Source organism: Melopsittacus undulatus, chromosome 12 (assembly GCF_012275295.1).
Source record: "Melopsittacus undulatus isolate bMelUnd1 chromosome 12, bMelUnd1.mat.Z, whole genome shotgun sequence".
NCBI classification, from domain to species: Eukaryota; Metazoa; Chordata; class Aves; order Psittaciformes; family Psittaculidae; genus Melopsittacus; species Melopsittacus undulatus.
The window spans coordinates 6,439,474-6,453,196 of record NC_047538.1 but is presented as its reverse complement, the minus strand read 5'-3'; the positions used below and the strand labels follow the sequence as shown (position 1 = coordinate 6,453,196).

Here is a 13,723-nt window from a genome sequence, read left to right as displayed (position 1 = left end):
CTCCAAAGCACATGATGTGACACATCTCTGGAGCTAGGGAGACTCCGAGACACAAAGACTTAAGATCCATAGATCTCTTACAGACTGCCCAGTCAGAGAGAGTCGATAGCAACTCTAAGAGGGAATGTTCCTTGGGAAGAGCATTCCTGTCCTGCTCCAGTGACAGCCCAGCAGCTCCACCTTGCTATGGGAGCAGAGAGGCTTACAGGGATGTGGAAGCACCTGCATGGGGGGCAGACCTGTGACAGCCAAGAGACAACAGGAAGAGATGCACAGAAAGTGAAGCAAGGAGCCAAGCTGAACCTGGAGCCTGAGTTTCCTGCTTTTTAACAGGAAAGGTTCCTTCTTACCTGGACAACTCCCAGAGGACTAGGATGCTTCTTCAACCAGGGATGGAGCATTTGGCTCAGAGATTTGCTATGTGAGGTCTTGGACAAAATGGGTATGTTAGACTCTATTAGCGTCCACCTTGACGTGGAATGGAAGTCCCCTTGCTCTAACAAAGCCCACATATCCCCCAGGAGATAACTGTACAGTCAGGCAATACTTGCCCAGAGAGAGTTGCTGATAATGGACATGCTATAACATTCCCTTTCTGTTGTCTATAGTCCATTAACCTTCATCATCTAGAGTCAGTCACCCCTCTGGAGGGCCCCTTGCCATGATTTTGATGGCAGGGGGCTTCAGCAAGCTCTGTCCTCCATGCACAGCTGGGAGACACCAATCCACCAGCAAACCCACAGCCCAGCACCCCTGGCACAGCCCAGACCTCACAGTGAACAGCAACAACTGTGTTTGCTTCAGGAAAAGCAGGAGTCCTGTTAAGACCCATGGCTAACACGGTCAGCACTGTGACCAGAAATGTGCTGTTCCTAATGTGTTTGTCCTATGTACAACCTTACAGCTCTAACTAGTGATATAACTGCCCCTTTCCTGCTGTTATTACAGCAAGAGAGAGGCAAATATGCAATATCCCTGCAAATATGTAACCTTTTATTACTGGGACACCAGTGACATGACCATGGCTGGTCGGACCAATGTGACCAGTGGTTGAGGGCAAGTCCTGTTCTCCATGTGCTGAGTGAACAGCTCTCCCAGTCCCTCATTGCTCTGCTTCCAGGAGGGCCTCAGCTGGGTGGCTCCAGCCTTTAGACAGACTTTTACAGCAGGATAGTTATTTATAGCAGCCTGAAACAGAAGTGAGAGCCTAGAGAGCAGCAAGAAAGAGGACACTGGTGGCAATGGCCAAGCCTGGCGTGCCGAGCGTGCAGCATCAAGGCTTAACTGCAGGGATCGCAGCACACACGCGTGGGAAAGTTCCCTTTGGGGCCCCATGGGGTGTTGCCATGCAGCTTCTCATTGCTCTTTTCACCCCCTGCACTCCCCCCATGGTGAATGGGGATAGTATTTCCCCCCTTCTCAGGCAGCAGCAAGGGAAGGTGGATCTGATCTGCTGCTGAACCAGGCCAACCAGCTATGCTGGCCCCCAGGCAAGAGGCATGTGGCAGCTGGAGGTAAAGGAGGATGTTTTCCCTCTGGTTTTCAGTTCTAGTGTGGGGGAAAGCTGTCAACAGCACCGGAGAGTTGGAATCCTAGGGGGTATAAATCAGTGTGCCCCTAAAGCCCCTATGCATTAGGCTGGGCTTTCCCCAGTGGTCTCTAACACCATAAGCATCTTTGTCCCAGCACATTATCTTTGCTGAGAATACAAAGCACCTTGTCCTCAGGTGAGTGCTGGGCCAGGACCTGAGCTATGAGCTGCACACCTGTAGCACAGCAGTTCCTTCTACTAATGCCAGACCAATCTGGCCTCCAGATGGGTGCCTCTCCCTGCTCTTCATACCTTGAAGCCTGAAGTGGCTGTACCCAAGCAAATGAGATCTCTCCCATCAGTGGCTGCTCAGATGCTCAGTCTGCCATGTCCATCCTCTGCCTGGGGCTCCTTCCCCACCTCTGCACATGGCAACACAAAGAGCATCTCCCTGCCCCATAGAGAAATGAAAAGGAAGGATGCAAGAGGCAGGATCCGGTATTCAAGAAAACATCTTTATTGTACACATTGGCTTCTATTGCTTATATCCCCTCCCCGATCCCATGTAGTGCAAAAACTTCAGAGAAACAGAGTTCCACATAAATAAGTCAGATAACTCACAGAGAAATTAAAGTGACAACGGATTGACATGGAGTAAACCGGGTCTGCCCATCAGGAAGGCGAAGGAACCCTCTCCCTGCACACTGGGGCAAGGGCTCCTGCCTGGCCTTGCAGACTGACACCGGGGTCCCTGGGTGAACCACATCAACACACACAGCCCCGGAGCCACCCACTGGGGGATGCTCCTCTGCTGGGAAAAGCTCACATAGGGAATTGCACGAGTAACATGTTGGGTGAGACACCACTAACTAAAACTGGCAGAGAAGCCACACACAGTTGACAGTTCTCCTCCCCTCGTATAGGGTATTACAGACAGACAGACACAGACACACATCCCCTCTGAGGCCTCCTCCTCAGCAAGGGATGTGCAGCACCAGAAGCAAGTCCACCCTGGGGTCACCCAGGGTAGATGCTGACACCTCGTGTCCACACAGTGTGGGTCAGGGTGCTCCGGACCCCCGCAAGCTGCTGGGGAATTCTTTTGCCCTCTCCTTCCTTCTTTCTCTTTCCCAGGAAAGCAGTGAGCACCTGCATAGTTAGAACATCACAGACACAAAAAGCTCCCCCCCTCCAGGTTCCTGCAGAACAGGCTCAGGGGTGATATTGCTCAGGACCCAAGTGATGGGTGACAGGAGCCACACTGCCTGTGTCCCTGATCCTTGAGGCAGGGCAGCATCGCACACCAGTGGTGTGCAAATTGCTAAAGATTACAACTGAGGCCAAGGGCTCCTGGCACAGAACTTCTCCTCAGCCTCCTCTATCACTCTCTTCCTCTCCAGTTTTGCCTGCCTGCTGCCCCCCTAAGGCAGCAGGCCCCATTCATGTTAACAGCCACAGCTGGCCAGATGTGAACCATCACTAGAACAACAACTTAGATGAAATCAGCTCTTCAGCAGGCTGCCTGGGCTCTGCTGTCCTTACCCCATTCATCACACAGAGGCCTCAGCAGGACCTCAGTATCCTTCACTTCTGACACAGCCATGGGGCTTTTAGGGTGATCCTGTTCAAACAGGACCCTAAGCCAGGTGCATCTTGCATGCGCTGGTCCAGCAGAAGACTAGAATCCTGATGTTGCTTATACGAGTAGGATGGAAAGGTGTTGAAGGCCAGGTTGGATGAAGCCTTGGGTGATATGGTTTAGGGCGAGGTGTCCCTGCCCATGGCAGGGGGCTGGAACTGGATGATCTTAAGGTCCTTTCCAACCCTAGCTATTCTGTGATTCTATGATCGAGACCTCATGCATGCAGCAGTGCAGATTTCACCCATATCACCATTACTTCCAACAAGCAAGTGACGACATTGACCAAGGGACAACCTGCATGAGCAGAGCCTGGACATCTGCACTACAGTGTCCTTGGGGAGAGGCTGGGGCAGAAGTAGCCCAGATTGCCAGAAACTGCTGTGAATTTCAGGGGTCCAATGTGAGGCACTGTAAGTGGGCTTGTAAAACATGCAGGCACCTGGCCAAGGAGAAAGCAGATCACCAGAAGCATGGTCTGAAGTTGGGGAGTCCCTGTCTCATCTCAAACTCTCACCCCAAAGAAAAGAGACCTCTTGAAAGCCCCTTAGTGAAATACAAACTGTAACTGAGAGATGAGAAGGAGCAGGGAATAAAAGAAGGATAAAGGGATTAGTTCTGAACAGTTAGACCATATTTCCAATGCTACATTTGAACACTGTTGAGGTACCAGTGGTTGAGTCATTCCTCTCTAATGTGGAGAACACCTGATAACGCATCTGAGCTCCAGGCTCACACACACACCCTACAGTATACGCATTGAAAACACCACCCAAGAGGTTTCATGGCATAGGTGGGTCTTACTGCGTGGGTCTTATTGACTTACAGTACTGATTTACTCAACCTTTAGCTACTTAAAGTGGTTGCCAGTGAGTTGCTAATTGCAAATGGTCCCTTTCATGCTGTTGCCACAGTATCTCACACATGCACATACAAATCCATACACCTATAGAGAACGTCTTCCAGGACACAGTCATCATCTCATCCACAACTGAGGAAAGTAATTGCATCCCTAAAAGCAGAGGGGATGGGGAATTGCAGGAGTGTCAAAAATAAAGGGATGTGAAGTCATCAAAAATTAAAATATTAGCAGTTCAAATAATAAAAAAAGGCAAAATATTAACACCCCAAAAAGTAATGCCAGGAAATCCTCCTCATTTAGAAGAGAACCGATACCTTCCCCTAACCCCAGCACCTGCTTTGCAGAGAGGGGAACAGCAAACAGGCCGACCCATTCCCAAGCTGAACCAGGACCATGTGCACAGAGCAGGCAGCCCCACAGTCACTGGAACCTGGGCCAGCAGCAGCACAGATGGCAACAGGGTCCCTCAACTCATCCTCCTGGCTGGAGATCAATGGTCGGTTGGGATCTTGGGGAATGAGGTGGGACCAACTGAGCATGGAAACACTGGAGGGTTCAGGATGCTGCATCCAGTCCTGTCTCCAAACCTCACCTCCTCCAGGCTCTGTCCCTTAAGCTGGGCTTCTTCTGTGTATTTTAAGGCATCAATTAGACACCATTGAGAACCATACAGTGGCCTCAGAGTCTTTTAACAGTGCACGATAGGCTTGGTTAAAGAGTTAGGCTACAGTGACATTCAGAGGAGCAGTCGCACACTCAGCCGTGTCCTTGGGTGCTGCCCACCTCTGCCACCCCACAGGACTCCTGGAAGCCTCCAAGGCTGTGCTCATCCGTGTGGCACTGGCTGGATCATGGGAATCCAAGAAGCAGCAATGGTTTGAAGTTCCCCCTCCCCAAAGAAAATATACCCCCTTTGGGTGAGCGGTGAGATGAGTCTGAACGGAGCAGAGAGCATCCTCTCTTCTTGCCCTCTACAAGGAGGGTGCTCGTCCAGGAAGCACATTTCTAACTGCTGTGGTCGTGCTGATCCAATGTGTGCACTGAGAACAGGGATGGCTCCAGGGTTCAAGGAATGCTGGGGCTGGTGGCCGGTCCCTTTGCTCTCCTCCTTATAGGGACCGGCTGCCCCGTGGGGTGAGCCTAGGGCCCCACCACGCACCCCTGTCCCCTTGAGGTAAGGTAGGTCCTGATTCTTTGTCAAAGGCTCGTCGAGGACACCGACAGGGTGGGCGAGGAAGGGGGTGGGAAGTTGAGGAGTTCCAGCACCGCCACCCCTACACTGCTCCGGCGTGTGAACATGCACGAGGCTGCGACCCACTTGTTGGTACGGGGGTTGTACTTCTCGATGGAGTTGAGGCTGGAGCTCCCGTCGTTGCCCCCTACAGCGTACAGCCACCCATCCATGGCCACCAGGTCATGGGTGCTCCTGGAATGACCATGCAGAGACCAACAAGCTTGAATGTGGTGTATATGGGGTGTATGTCGGATGGTCAGAGCTCTGCAAACCCCATAAGACGAGTGAACAGCCTCAAATGCCCAGTGAAAATGAACTATTGGGGCTCAAAGAGGCCATCAGCAGCAAAGCACAATACAGAGCCTCAGGTTTTCCCCTTCACTCCCATTGGAGAAGTGCCACCTCTGAATTGCAGGGCCAGTTTGGAGCAACCTGCTCTAGTGGAAGGTATCCTTGCCTATGGCAGGGTGTTGGAAGTGGATGATCTTAAGGTCCTTTCCAACCAAAACCATTCTGTGTTTCTATAAGTAACAAGCCTTAGGAGCCTGAAATCCCTGCAGCCCAGCAACACCTCCTATATGGCATTGCCCAGCTATATAGCACCTGGTTCTTTATGGCCAGACTGGCCTCTGCAGAAGGTCCCTGCTCTGCCCTCTTGGCACATACACCTTGGTCTTTCACAGTGCAGCAGGGACTGTGGGCTGCCCTTGTGCAGCACAGAGCCAATAGCAACACTAAGGAAGCCTTGGGCATCATCTGCACTTCATGGTTCGAAGTGTGGAGCAAGGCTCCTTACCTGCGGATGTTCATGGGTGCCACACTCTCCCACGTGTTGCTTTTGGGGTTGTAGCGCTCCACAGAGTTAAGGCAGCTGGTCCCATCGTTGCCACCAGCCACATACAGCATCCCCTCCAGCACGGCCACCCCGGCGCTGCTCCGGCGGCTCAGCATGTTGGCAATGGGTGTCCAAGTGTTGATCTGGGAAGGTTTGTGAGATGAACGAGCTGTTTTCCATGTACCCCTATGGTATCAGTGCTGCTTTAACCACACACTCCTGACATAACGGGGATCTCCAGAAAGACTTCTGGGGGGATCCCGCTTACTTCCAATTCTCCCATCAAGAGCTGCCCCAGGAGAGACCTCTGCTGACTGGCTTTGGGAAGGCACAGGAGAGCAAGCAGGAGTCCTGCCATCCCAGGGGCATGAGCACAGACATCTCCGTGCTGGGCCACCAGGCAGGCCATAGAATCACAGCATCCCATTCAGGTCACAGCTGAACCCAGCCCAAGGCTGAGCTGCATCCATCTCAAATGTGCACAAGTCACCACCGTGGCTTTACAGCTCACAAACCCTCTCTCTCTGATCTTTCTGCAGTGATCCAGCCTGCTCTGCCAGAGCTGGGAGACCCCAGGCCCAACACATGTCCCCAGCCTGCCACAATTGCTGCTGACCACTGTGGATGTGCAAGGACCTCAGCTGGAAGCTGGAAACAACTCAGGGCATGTCCAAGAACTGTTCTGCAAGAGCCGGCTTACAGGTAATGGGGATAGAGAGTGTTCTGGTGGTTGAAAACTTGGGAATCTCAGAGCTCAGGTGGATGAGTTCTGGGTTGCACCCTGGATACTCTGCCCATGCAGAAGAGCTGGGGAGGGATGTGATAGCCACTCTAGTTCATAGTCATACATGGTGGCAGGTCTGTGTTGCACAGGCTCATGTGGGTACACCTTCTGCTTCACTGCAGCTGCAATGTTGTGCTAGGAAGTGGTCACATACAATCAACTAGGCTGGAAAATACCTTCAAGATCAAGTCCAACATCTCAAGCTACAGCTTAGATCCATCACTGGCTGCTAAGTTCTTTAGCAACTTGTATAGCCCTCAGCTTTCTGCAGGGCCCTTTCAGGCCCTCAGAGAGGGGAGAAGATAACGGGTTATCAGGCATGTTCCCTCAGGTACTTACCTGGGGCTCGTACTTTTCTACTGTGGCTAAGTGGGATGAGCTGTCGTATCCCCCAACAGCATAGAGGTTGCCTTCTGCAAAGAGAGTCACACATGCACAGGAGTCAGCCTCCCACAGCCCTTGCCCATAGGGCCCATGTAGGTACCAGCTAAGCCACCATATGGAGCTCCTCTCAGCAGAGCTCCCCATCCCCTTGCTGCTTGGAGCACTGTGAAATACCCATCAGGCAGCTCCTCTGCCACACCACAAGCTTCCCGAAGCTTCCCTCACATGCTGCTTATTGACCTTTCTCATTATGGGAGCTGCAAGGGCTCCCTAAGGGAGCAATGGGATATTTTTAGCTGGAGCAGGGGATCAGGACTAATGGCTGGGGCAGGCAGAGAGCATGAGTGGGTGCTGGAGGGGAGGGAACCTCTGAGTCAGCACTGAGAGCTGAAAACAGAAAACAGGGCAAAGGAGAAGCACCACAGGGACACTGGGACACTACAGAGGAGTTGTTGGGGTGGTGAGGAGCAGCGTGGTACCCTGGCAACCCCAGGGAGTGCAGCCTTGCTAGGGCGGAATGTAGTACTTGCATTAACCCCATAGCTGTATTAGACAATGAGATACCCAGTTCTCACACTGCATCCCCCTTGAGGACAGAACTCATTCAGTGGAGTCTGGAGACAGCACAGCATCGCACCTGATGTTGTGACACCCCTGGTAGAGTGGATCATCAGTAAATGGACTGTTCCACATTCATAATGGAGGGGTAGTAAGGGTTTATCTTCCTGTCTATGGATAGGTGATCATCCACAGCAAGCCCTCTTGCTCCAAAGTAGAAGGGGCACAAAGGAGCTGAGGAACAAGTTGTGGGTCCCTTGAGGAGTTGCCTTCAGGATGTGATGAAACCCAGTTACCAGGGACACCGAGGAGTGGGGATATGGCAGAGGCATAGCTGGGCACTGGACTCACAAGCTAGGAAGAAGGGGCAGGAACTAGAACAGAAGAATGCGGAAGGGAACCCCCCGAAACAGCATGCCTGGAAGCTGGAATGCCATCACCCACCTAGCGTTGCCACCCGGACGTAGCGTCTCCTGGTGCTCATGGCAGCGATGGATGTCCAGGTGCCTGTCAGAGGGTCATACCGCTCTGCACTGCAGCAGGCAGGGACACAGGAACACAAAGGTGTGACACTGGCAAAGCCCGGCTCAAAGCTCTTTGACCCAAGCCTTCAGGGGCAGCTCCCAAAGGAAAGTTTGGGAATAGAAGGGGGAAATAAAGGGAAGAACTGACAAAGGCTGTGTTCTGTGGGGCAGAGGGCTACAAGGTGGGGTTTTCCCCCCTGAAGAAGCTTTGCCTGGGCCAAAGACACTGGAACACACGGCTGGGTTACAAGACATCTACTCTTGGGGCCAGTCCATCTCTCAGGAGCCAACCCTGGGGGCTCCCCAGGCACCCAGTGCCAAGGACAGTGCATGCAAGAGCAGTGGAGGAGCCTGTAGCAAGGCAATCCCCTACCTGTTGAGGCACGAGGCCCCATCGTACCCCCCAGCAGCATAGAGAAGCCCATGAAGTGCTGCTACACCCAGGCAGCTCCTCCTGGTGCCCATGGACACCTCGGGTTGCCAGGAATTGGTGACGGGATCATAGGACTCCACTGTGGCTAAATCAGAGGTGCCATCGTAGCTGCAGGGTGGAAATAAGGAGAAGGTGTAAGAGGTGGGAAGCAGATGAAGCTGTGGGCTGGTCCTACAGCTGCAGAGCCAGCCGAGAGCCCAGAGAGCACTGCTTGGTGTGAGTCCTTGTCACTAGCCCTGCTCTCTGCCCCTTCCCCAGCTTTCTTAAGGAAAAGTGCTTCAAAGGATGTGCTGAAAGTGCAAAGCTCCTGCAGTGGATAACCCAGAGATATGGGAATGCTGTTCAGCCTGGAGAACAGAAGCTGCATGGAGACTTCAGAGCAGCTTCCAGTGTCTGAAGGGGGCTACAGGGATGCTAGGGAGGGACTCTTCATCAGGGACTGTAGCGACAGGACAAGGGGTGATGGGTTCAAACAGAAACAGGGGAAGTTCAGGTTGGAGATAAGGAAATTCTTCCCTGTGAGGGTGCTGAGGCGCTGGCACAGGGTGCCCAGAGGAGCTGTGGCTGCCCCATCCCTGGCAGTGCTCAAGGCCAGGTTGGACACAGGAGCTTGGAGCAGCTGCTCCAGTGGAAGGGGTCCCTGGTTGGAACTGAATGAGCTTTCAGGTCCCTTCCAACCCAAACCATTCTGGGATTCTATGGTTCTACCCAGAGGCCAGCCCTGCTCCCAGCCCCTCCTTACCCGCCGACAGCATACAGCTTGTTCCCAATGGCAGCAACTCCAACCCTGGCCCTGCGCGTTGACATAGACGCCACCATGTGCCACCGGTCTGTCCGCGTGTCATAAGCCTCACAGTCCCCATGGATGGCGAACAGGCTCCCTCCGCCTGCACATGGGATGGTGAACAGAGCCAACAGCAGCGCAGACACCACAGGAAGGGGCTTGCATGAACATGAGAGGGTCTTACCCACAGCAAAGAGCACGGTGCTGGCCCCCTCGCAGCGCCGCGGCCTCGTCCTGCTGTTGCTCAGCACCCCTCTCTGCTCCGGCATGAGGTGGTACTTGAGGGCTTCAATGAGCAGGTCCTTGCACTCCGAATGGTGCCGCACCAGCAGCTCCGTGTCCACATTGCTCATGAGGAAGTCCCGGCTCAGCAAGGGCAGCCGCACACACTTCATGAGCTGGGAAGGGAGGAATTGCATCCCGCTGGCAAGGTGGGAAGGGTTCCTCCAGTGCTGCTCCTACATCTCCCATACAAACCACAGGGACCCTGGCAAGGCTGACTGACCTGGAGGTGCCCTCCTGCTCACTTGTGATGAAGGGCATCACAGCACACGGAGCAATTCAGTCTTAACGTCTCTGCAGAGCCAGAAGTCCTCAACCTGGCCATGACACATCCCATAGCCCCAGTAGATCCCAACCCTCCCCTCTGCCAGTACCCACATCCTCTTCTAGCAATCATGCTACAAGTAATAGAGTCCAGACACTGCTCCCCACTGCCCAGCATACCCCATGGTGCTGCATTGCCCCTGGGGGATATCTAAGTACACATAACCAGCAAAGCAGAGGGACAGGCTGCAGGCAGGGCTGAGCATTTCCGATGCTCACATCCTTCTCAGAGCTCCCTGTATCCAAGCCAGAGATCACACAGGGCATCCCCTCTGGGAGACTGAACTATCTCAGCATCACCTCATCTATACCTGGACTGGAAATGGTTTAGCAGGGACCCATTACCCCTGCCCTATTTCCACCCTGAAGCTTCTTCCAGCCATGTACCCACCCAGACCAGGCACTCAGAGCTGGTCAATGGAACCAGGCCACCTTCCCCAGCACACTCACCCTGGGGACATGCTGTCTTCTGCTGTCCACATCGTGTTTGACCCAGCTCAGCACAGCCCGGTACACCTCCTCCTCCGATGGCACATTGAGGCTGTCACTAGATATGAGGTCCAGCACCTGCAGGGTGGAAAGGCAAGTGTTAGCTGGTGTGATCTGGGAGGAAAGGACCCATTCACACACAGGTACCAAGGAGAGGCAGAGCTCCTGCCTCCTGCAGATGCTGGTGGTTGAGGGTGCACATCTACTCTCATAGGATCCAAGTAGTAACCAGGTCCCCCAAACCAGGAGCTGTGCCTCTCCTCGCTGGTGTGGAGACAGCTCTGCCCTGCATCACCCTCCTTGGCTCATCCCCCCTTTCTGTGTCTGAAGCTGCTGCAGTGCCTGACACTTCCAATCAGCATCAGTGAGATCAGGCAGATGACTCCACTTGCACGTGTCCCTTCAGTATTCCATGGGGTAGAGCCAGGTGCCCTGTCTGCTCCCAGCAAGCTCGCTTCACCAGCCAAGGACCATGGAGCAGGGGCAGGATACGACCCTCCCCTCGCTGCCACACACCCCACTGCCCTGAGAACAAAGGGAAATGTCTGTACCCTGCTGAGGGACTATGGAGGTCCGGTGAGGCAGAGCAAGGAGGGGGAATGCCTCCTGGCCAAGGCACAGCACCCTGCAGCCAGTGATGAGCCAGGAGCTGTCCTGGCACCACTTGCAGAGCAGCAGGAAACAGTAGCTGAGCTCTGAATTAAACATCCCAGCTATGTGAGCAGGGCAGCAAGGACTTATCCCTTGGACTGTGCCCTCTGAGGGAGGGCAGTGTGCTCAGAGCTCACGTGGCAAGCACCACCGGCAGCAGTGACCCTCCCATCCCTATTCACATGGCATTAAGCACTCTTCCCATTTATTGTCTCTCCATTGGCCCAAAGCACAGAACACGAGTTCATTCCACACCAAACCCTGTCCCCTCAGCACAGGTTCCTTTAGCTTTTGGCACACAGACTGTGTGGATTGAGCATGAAAAGCTTTGCAATTCCTACACCTTCACATTCCCACGAGGACCTCACCTGTTTAAGAGGCAGCAACATGAACTCCTCTGTCTTGGACACCTCCACAAAGTGCTGGAGGACGTACTTGTGTGCAGACTTGAGGAGGTCGCTGCAGGAGTGAGTGTCAGCAAAGCCCCGGATGCCCAGGCAGTTGGATGGGTCGAGCTGGCTGAGCAGGAACTTGCAGCAAGCATCCCGCACACCATTGAGCTGAAGCAGGCTGGCAGCAGGAAGAAGTGTCTGGCAGTGGGAAAGAATGGGGGGAAAAGAGAGGTTCCAGAGCAAGGAAACCATTCTCACCCTCATCTCGCTGCAAGTCAATCTCAAAGCAGTTTTACTGAGCCCTTCAGGCACACAAGCACAATAAGGACAAAGCATTCTTTGTTTCCAACAGGACTAAGCTAAAAGGCAGCTGAGGACACCCCATAGGACCAGGAGAATGGGAGATGCTCAGAGCTGCCCATTGCACAGTGCTCTGAGGAGGCACATCTGTGGGCAAGGGAAGCGGATAAACACCCTGACCACTGATGCAGGTACCATCACAGAGCGAGTTGTGCAGAACAAGCATCCCCAGGGGGTGAGTGTTGTACAGGACAGCTCTGTGCAGGAGGGAGGTGTGTGGGGAAGCTCCTACCTGCACATTCCCCTCGCCCACCACAATCTCAGCCGTGTAAGCGTATTGCACCAGCTGCTCCAGGGCCTGCGGGTCGATGTCGTGCAGCGTCACATGCGTCTGGCGGCTCTCGCTCATCTCATCTGGGGCAACACAGACACTGGGCATGAACAAAGGCCCCCAGCAGGGTTGTTTCCACAGAGGGAGGCTTGAGCATGTGTGGAATGAGTCACATCCACTTCTACAACCCAGCATCACAGCTCTAGAAGGTCTCCTGCCCACCTTTTAGCAGCATACTCTAGGGAATTGGGTCCATGTCTGAAAGAGAGGCATCAAGATGCCTGTGCAGGGTGTTATGGGCAAAGGGCTTCATGGAAAGGAGACAAATAAAGGATATTCATAGAATCCCAGAGTGGATTGGGTTGGAGAGGACCTTAAGATCATCCAGTTCCAACCTCCTGCCATAGGCAGGGACACCTCAAGCTAGACCACGTCACCCAAGGCTCTGTCCAGCCTGGTCTTGAGCACTGCCAGGGATGGAGCATTCACAACCTCCCTGGGCAACCCATTCCAGTGCCTCACCACCCTCACAGCCAAAGACTTCTTCCTGACATCTAACCTGAATGCTACTGCACTTCTCACAGGGATGATATAGAGGCACCATATTTCCATAAGGTAAAGCAGTGAGAATAGGGAGCAGGTCAGAAAGGGAAGTGCCTTGCAGAGAGGAGAGGGTTGGAAAGGCAGGGAGGCCCTGGCCATGGGGAAGAGGAGGACACTACTTGCTTGTGAACATGGCGTGGAAGTACGGGCTGCACGACGCCAGCACCACCTTGTGGGCCTTGATCTCCTTGGTGCCCACATGGAGCACGATGTCGCAGAGCAGCCCGCGCTGCCGCATGCGGTTCATGCACACGAAGGCATCGTGGTAGTGCCGCTTGGAGTTGTGGGAGATGCTGTGCCCATCGCGGTTGAGGAGCTGCACACCCCCTTCCATGGCTGAGGGTGGCTTTCCCTTCTCTCCAGCACTGAAAAGGGGGGGGAACCAAAGCATTACCCAGGCAGGAATAGCACCACGCAATTCCCGTTGTCCCAAAGTATGGTCATCACTGCTCAAAGGCTGTGCACTAATCTGACTAACCCCTGCCAGACATCACCCTGCTCATGAACCAGAGATGTGGAGGAGACAGTGCCTGGAGGAACACAAGTGATACAAAGTGATGCTGAGACTCTTCTGTTCATTGCTTACCAGCTGTGTCTGCCCATCTTTGGATTGCCATCCTCCTTACCTGCCTTCAGAAGGGCACTGCTCTACAGCAGATACACTGCTTTGCCTTGAAGTTGCACCAGCTCCATGTCTCCCTAACAAGGTGCACTTCCATGCAACAGCAGCAGAAGCATTGATCTTAGAAGTTTCACCAAGGCATGCCAATCCTACATTGATCA

General features: G+C 53.7%; 1 protein-coding gene across 1 annotated transcript; it reads right to left on the bottom strand.

The window, feature by feature from the left end:
* Positions 1-2,025: 2,025 nt before the first annotated feature.
* On the bottom strand, positions 2,026-13,294 carry KLHL17 (kelch like family member 17). The gene is made up of 11 exons (XM_034068527.1): positions 13,064-13,294; positions 12,299-12,420; positions 11,683-11,904; positions 10,625-10,741; positions 9,753-9,966; positions 9,527-9,671; positions 8,725-8,892; positions 8,272-8,360; positions 7,225-7,298; positions 6,063-6,244; positions 2,026-5,458 (listed from the first exon to the last, which is right to left on the bottom strand). Exons 1-11 carry the CDS (start codon positions 13,272-13,274, stop codon positions 5,230-5,232), a joined length of 1,773 nt encoding a protein of 590 aa, XP_033924418.1. The 5' UTR covers positions 13,275-13,294; the 3' UTR covers positions 2,026-5,229.
* Between the last annotated feature and the right edge of the window lie 429 nt (positions 13,295-13,723).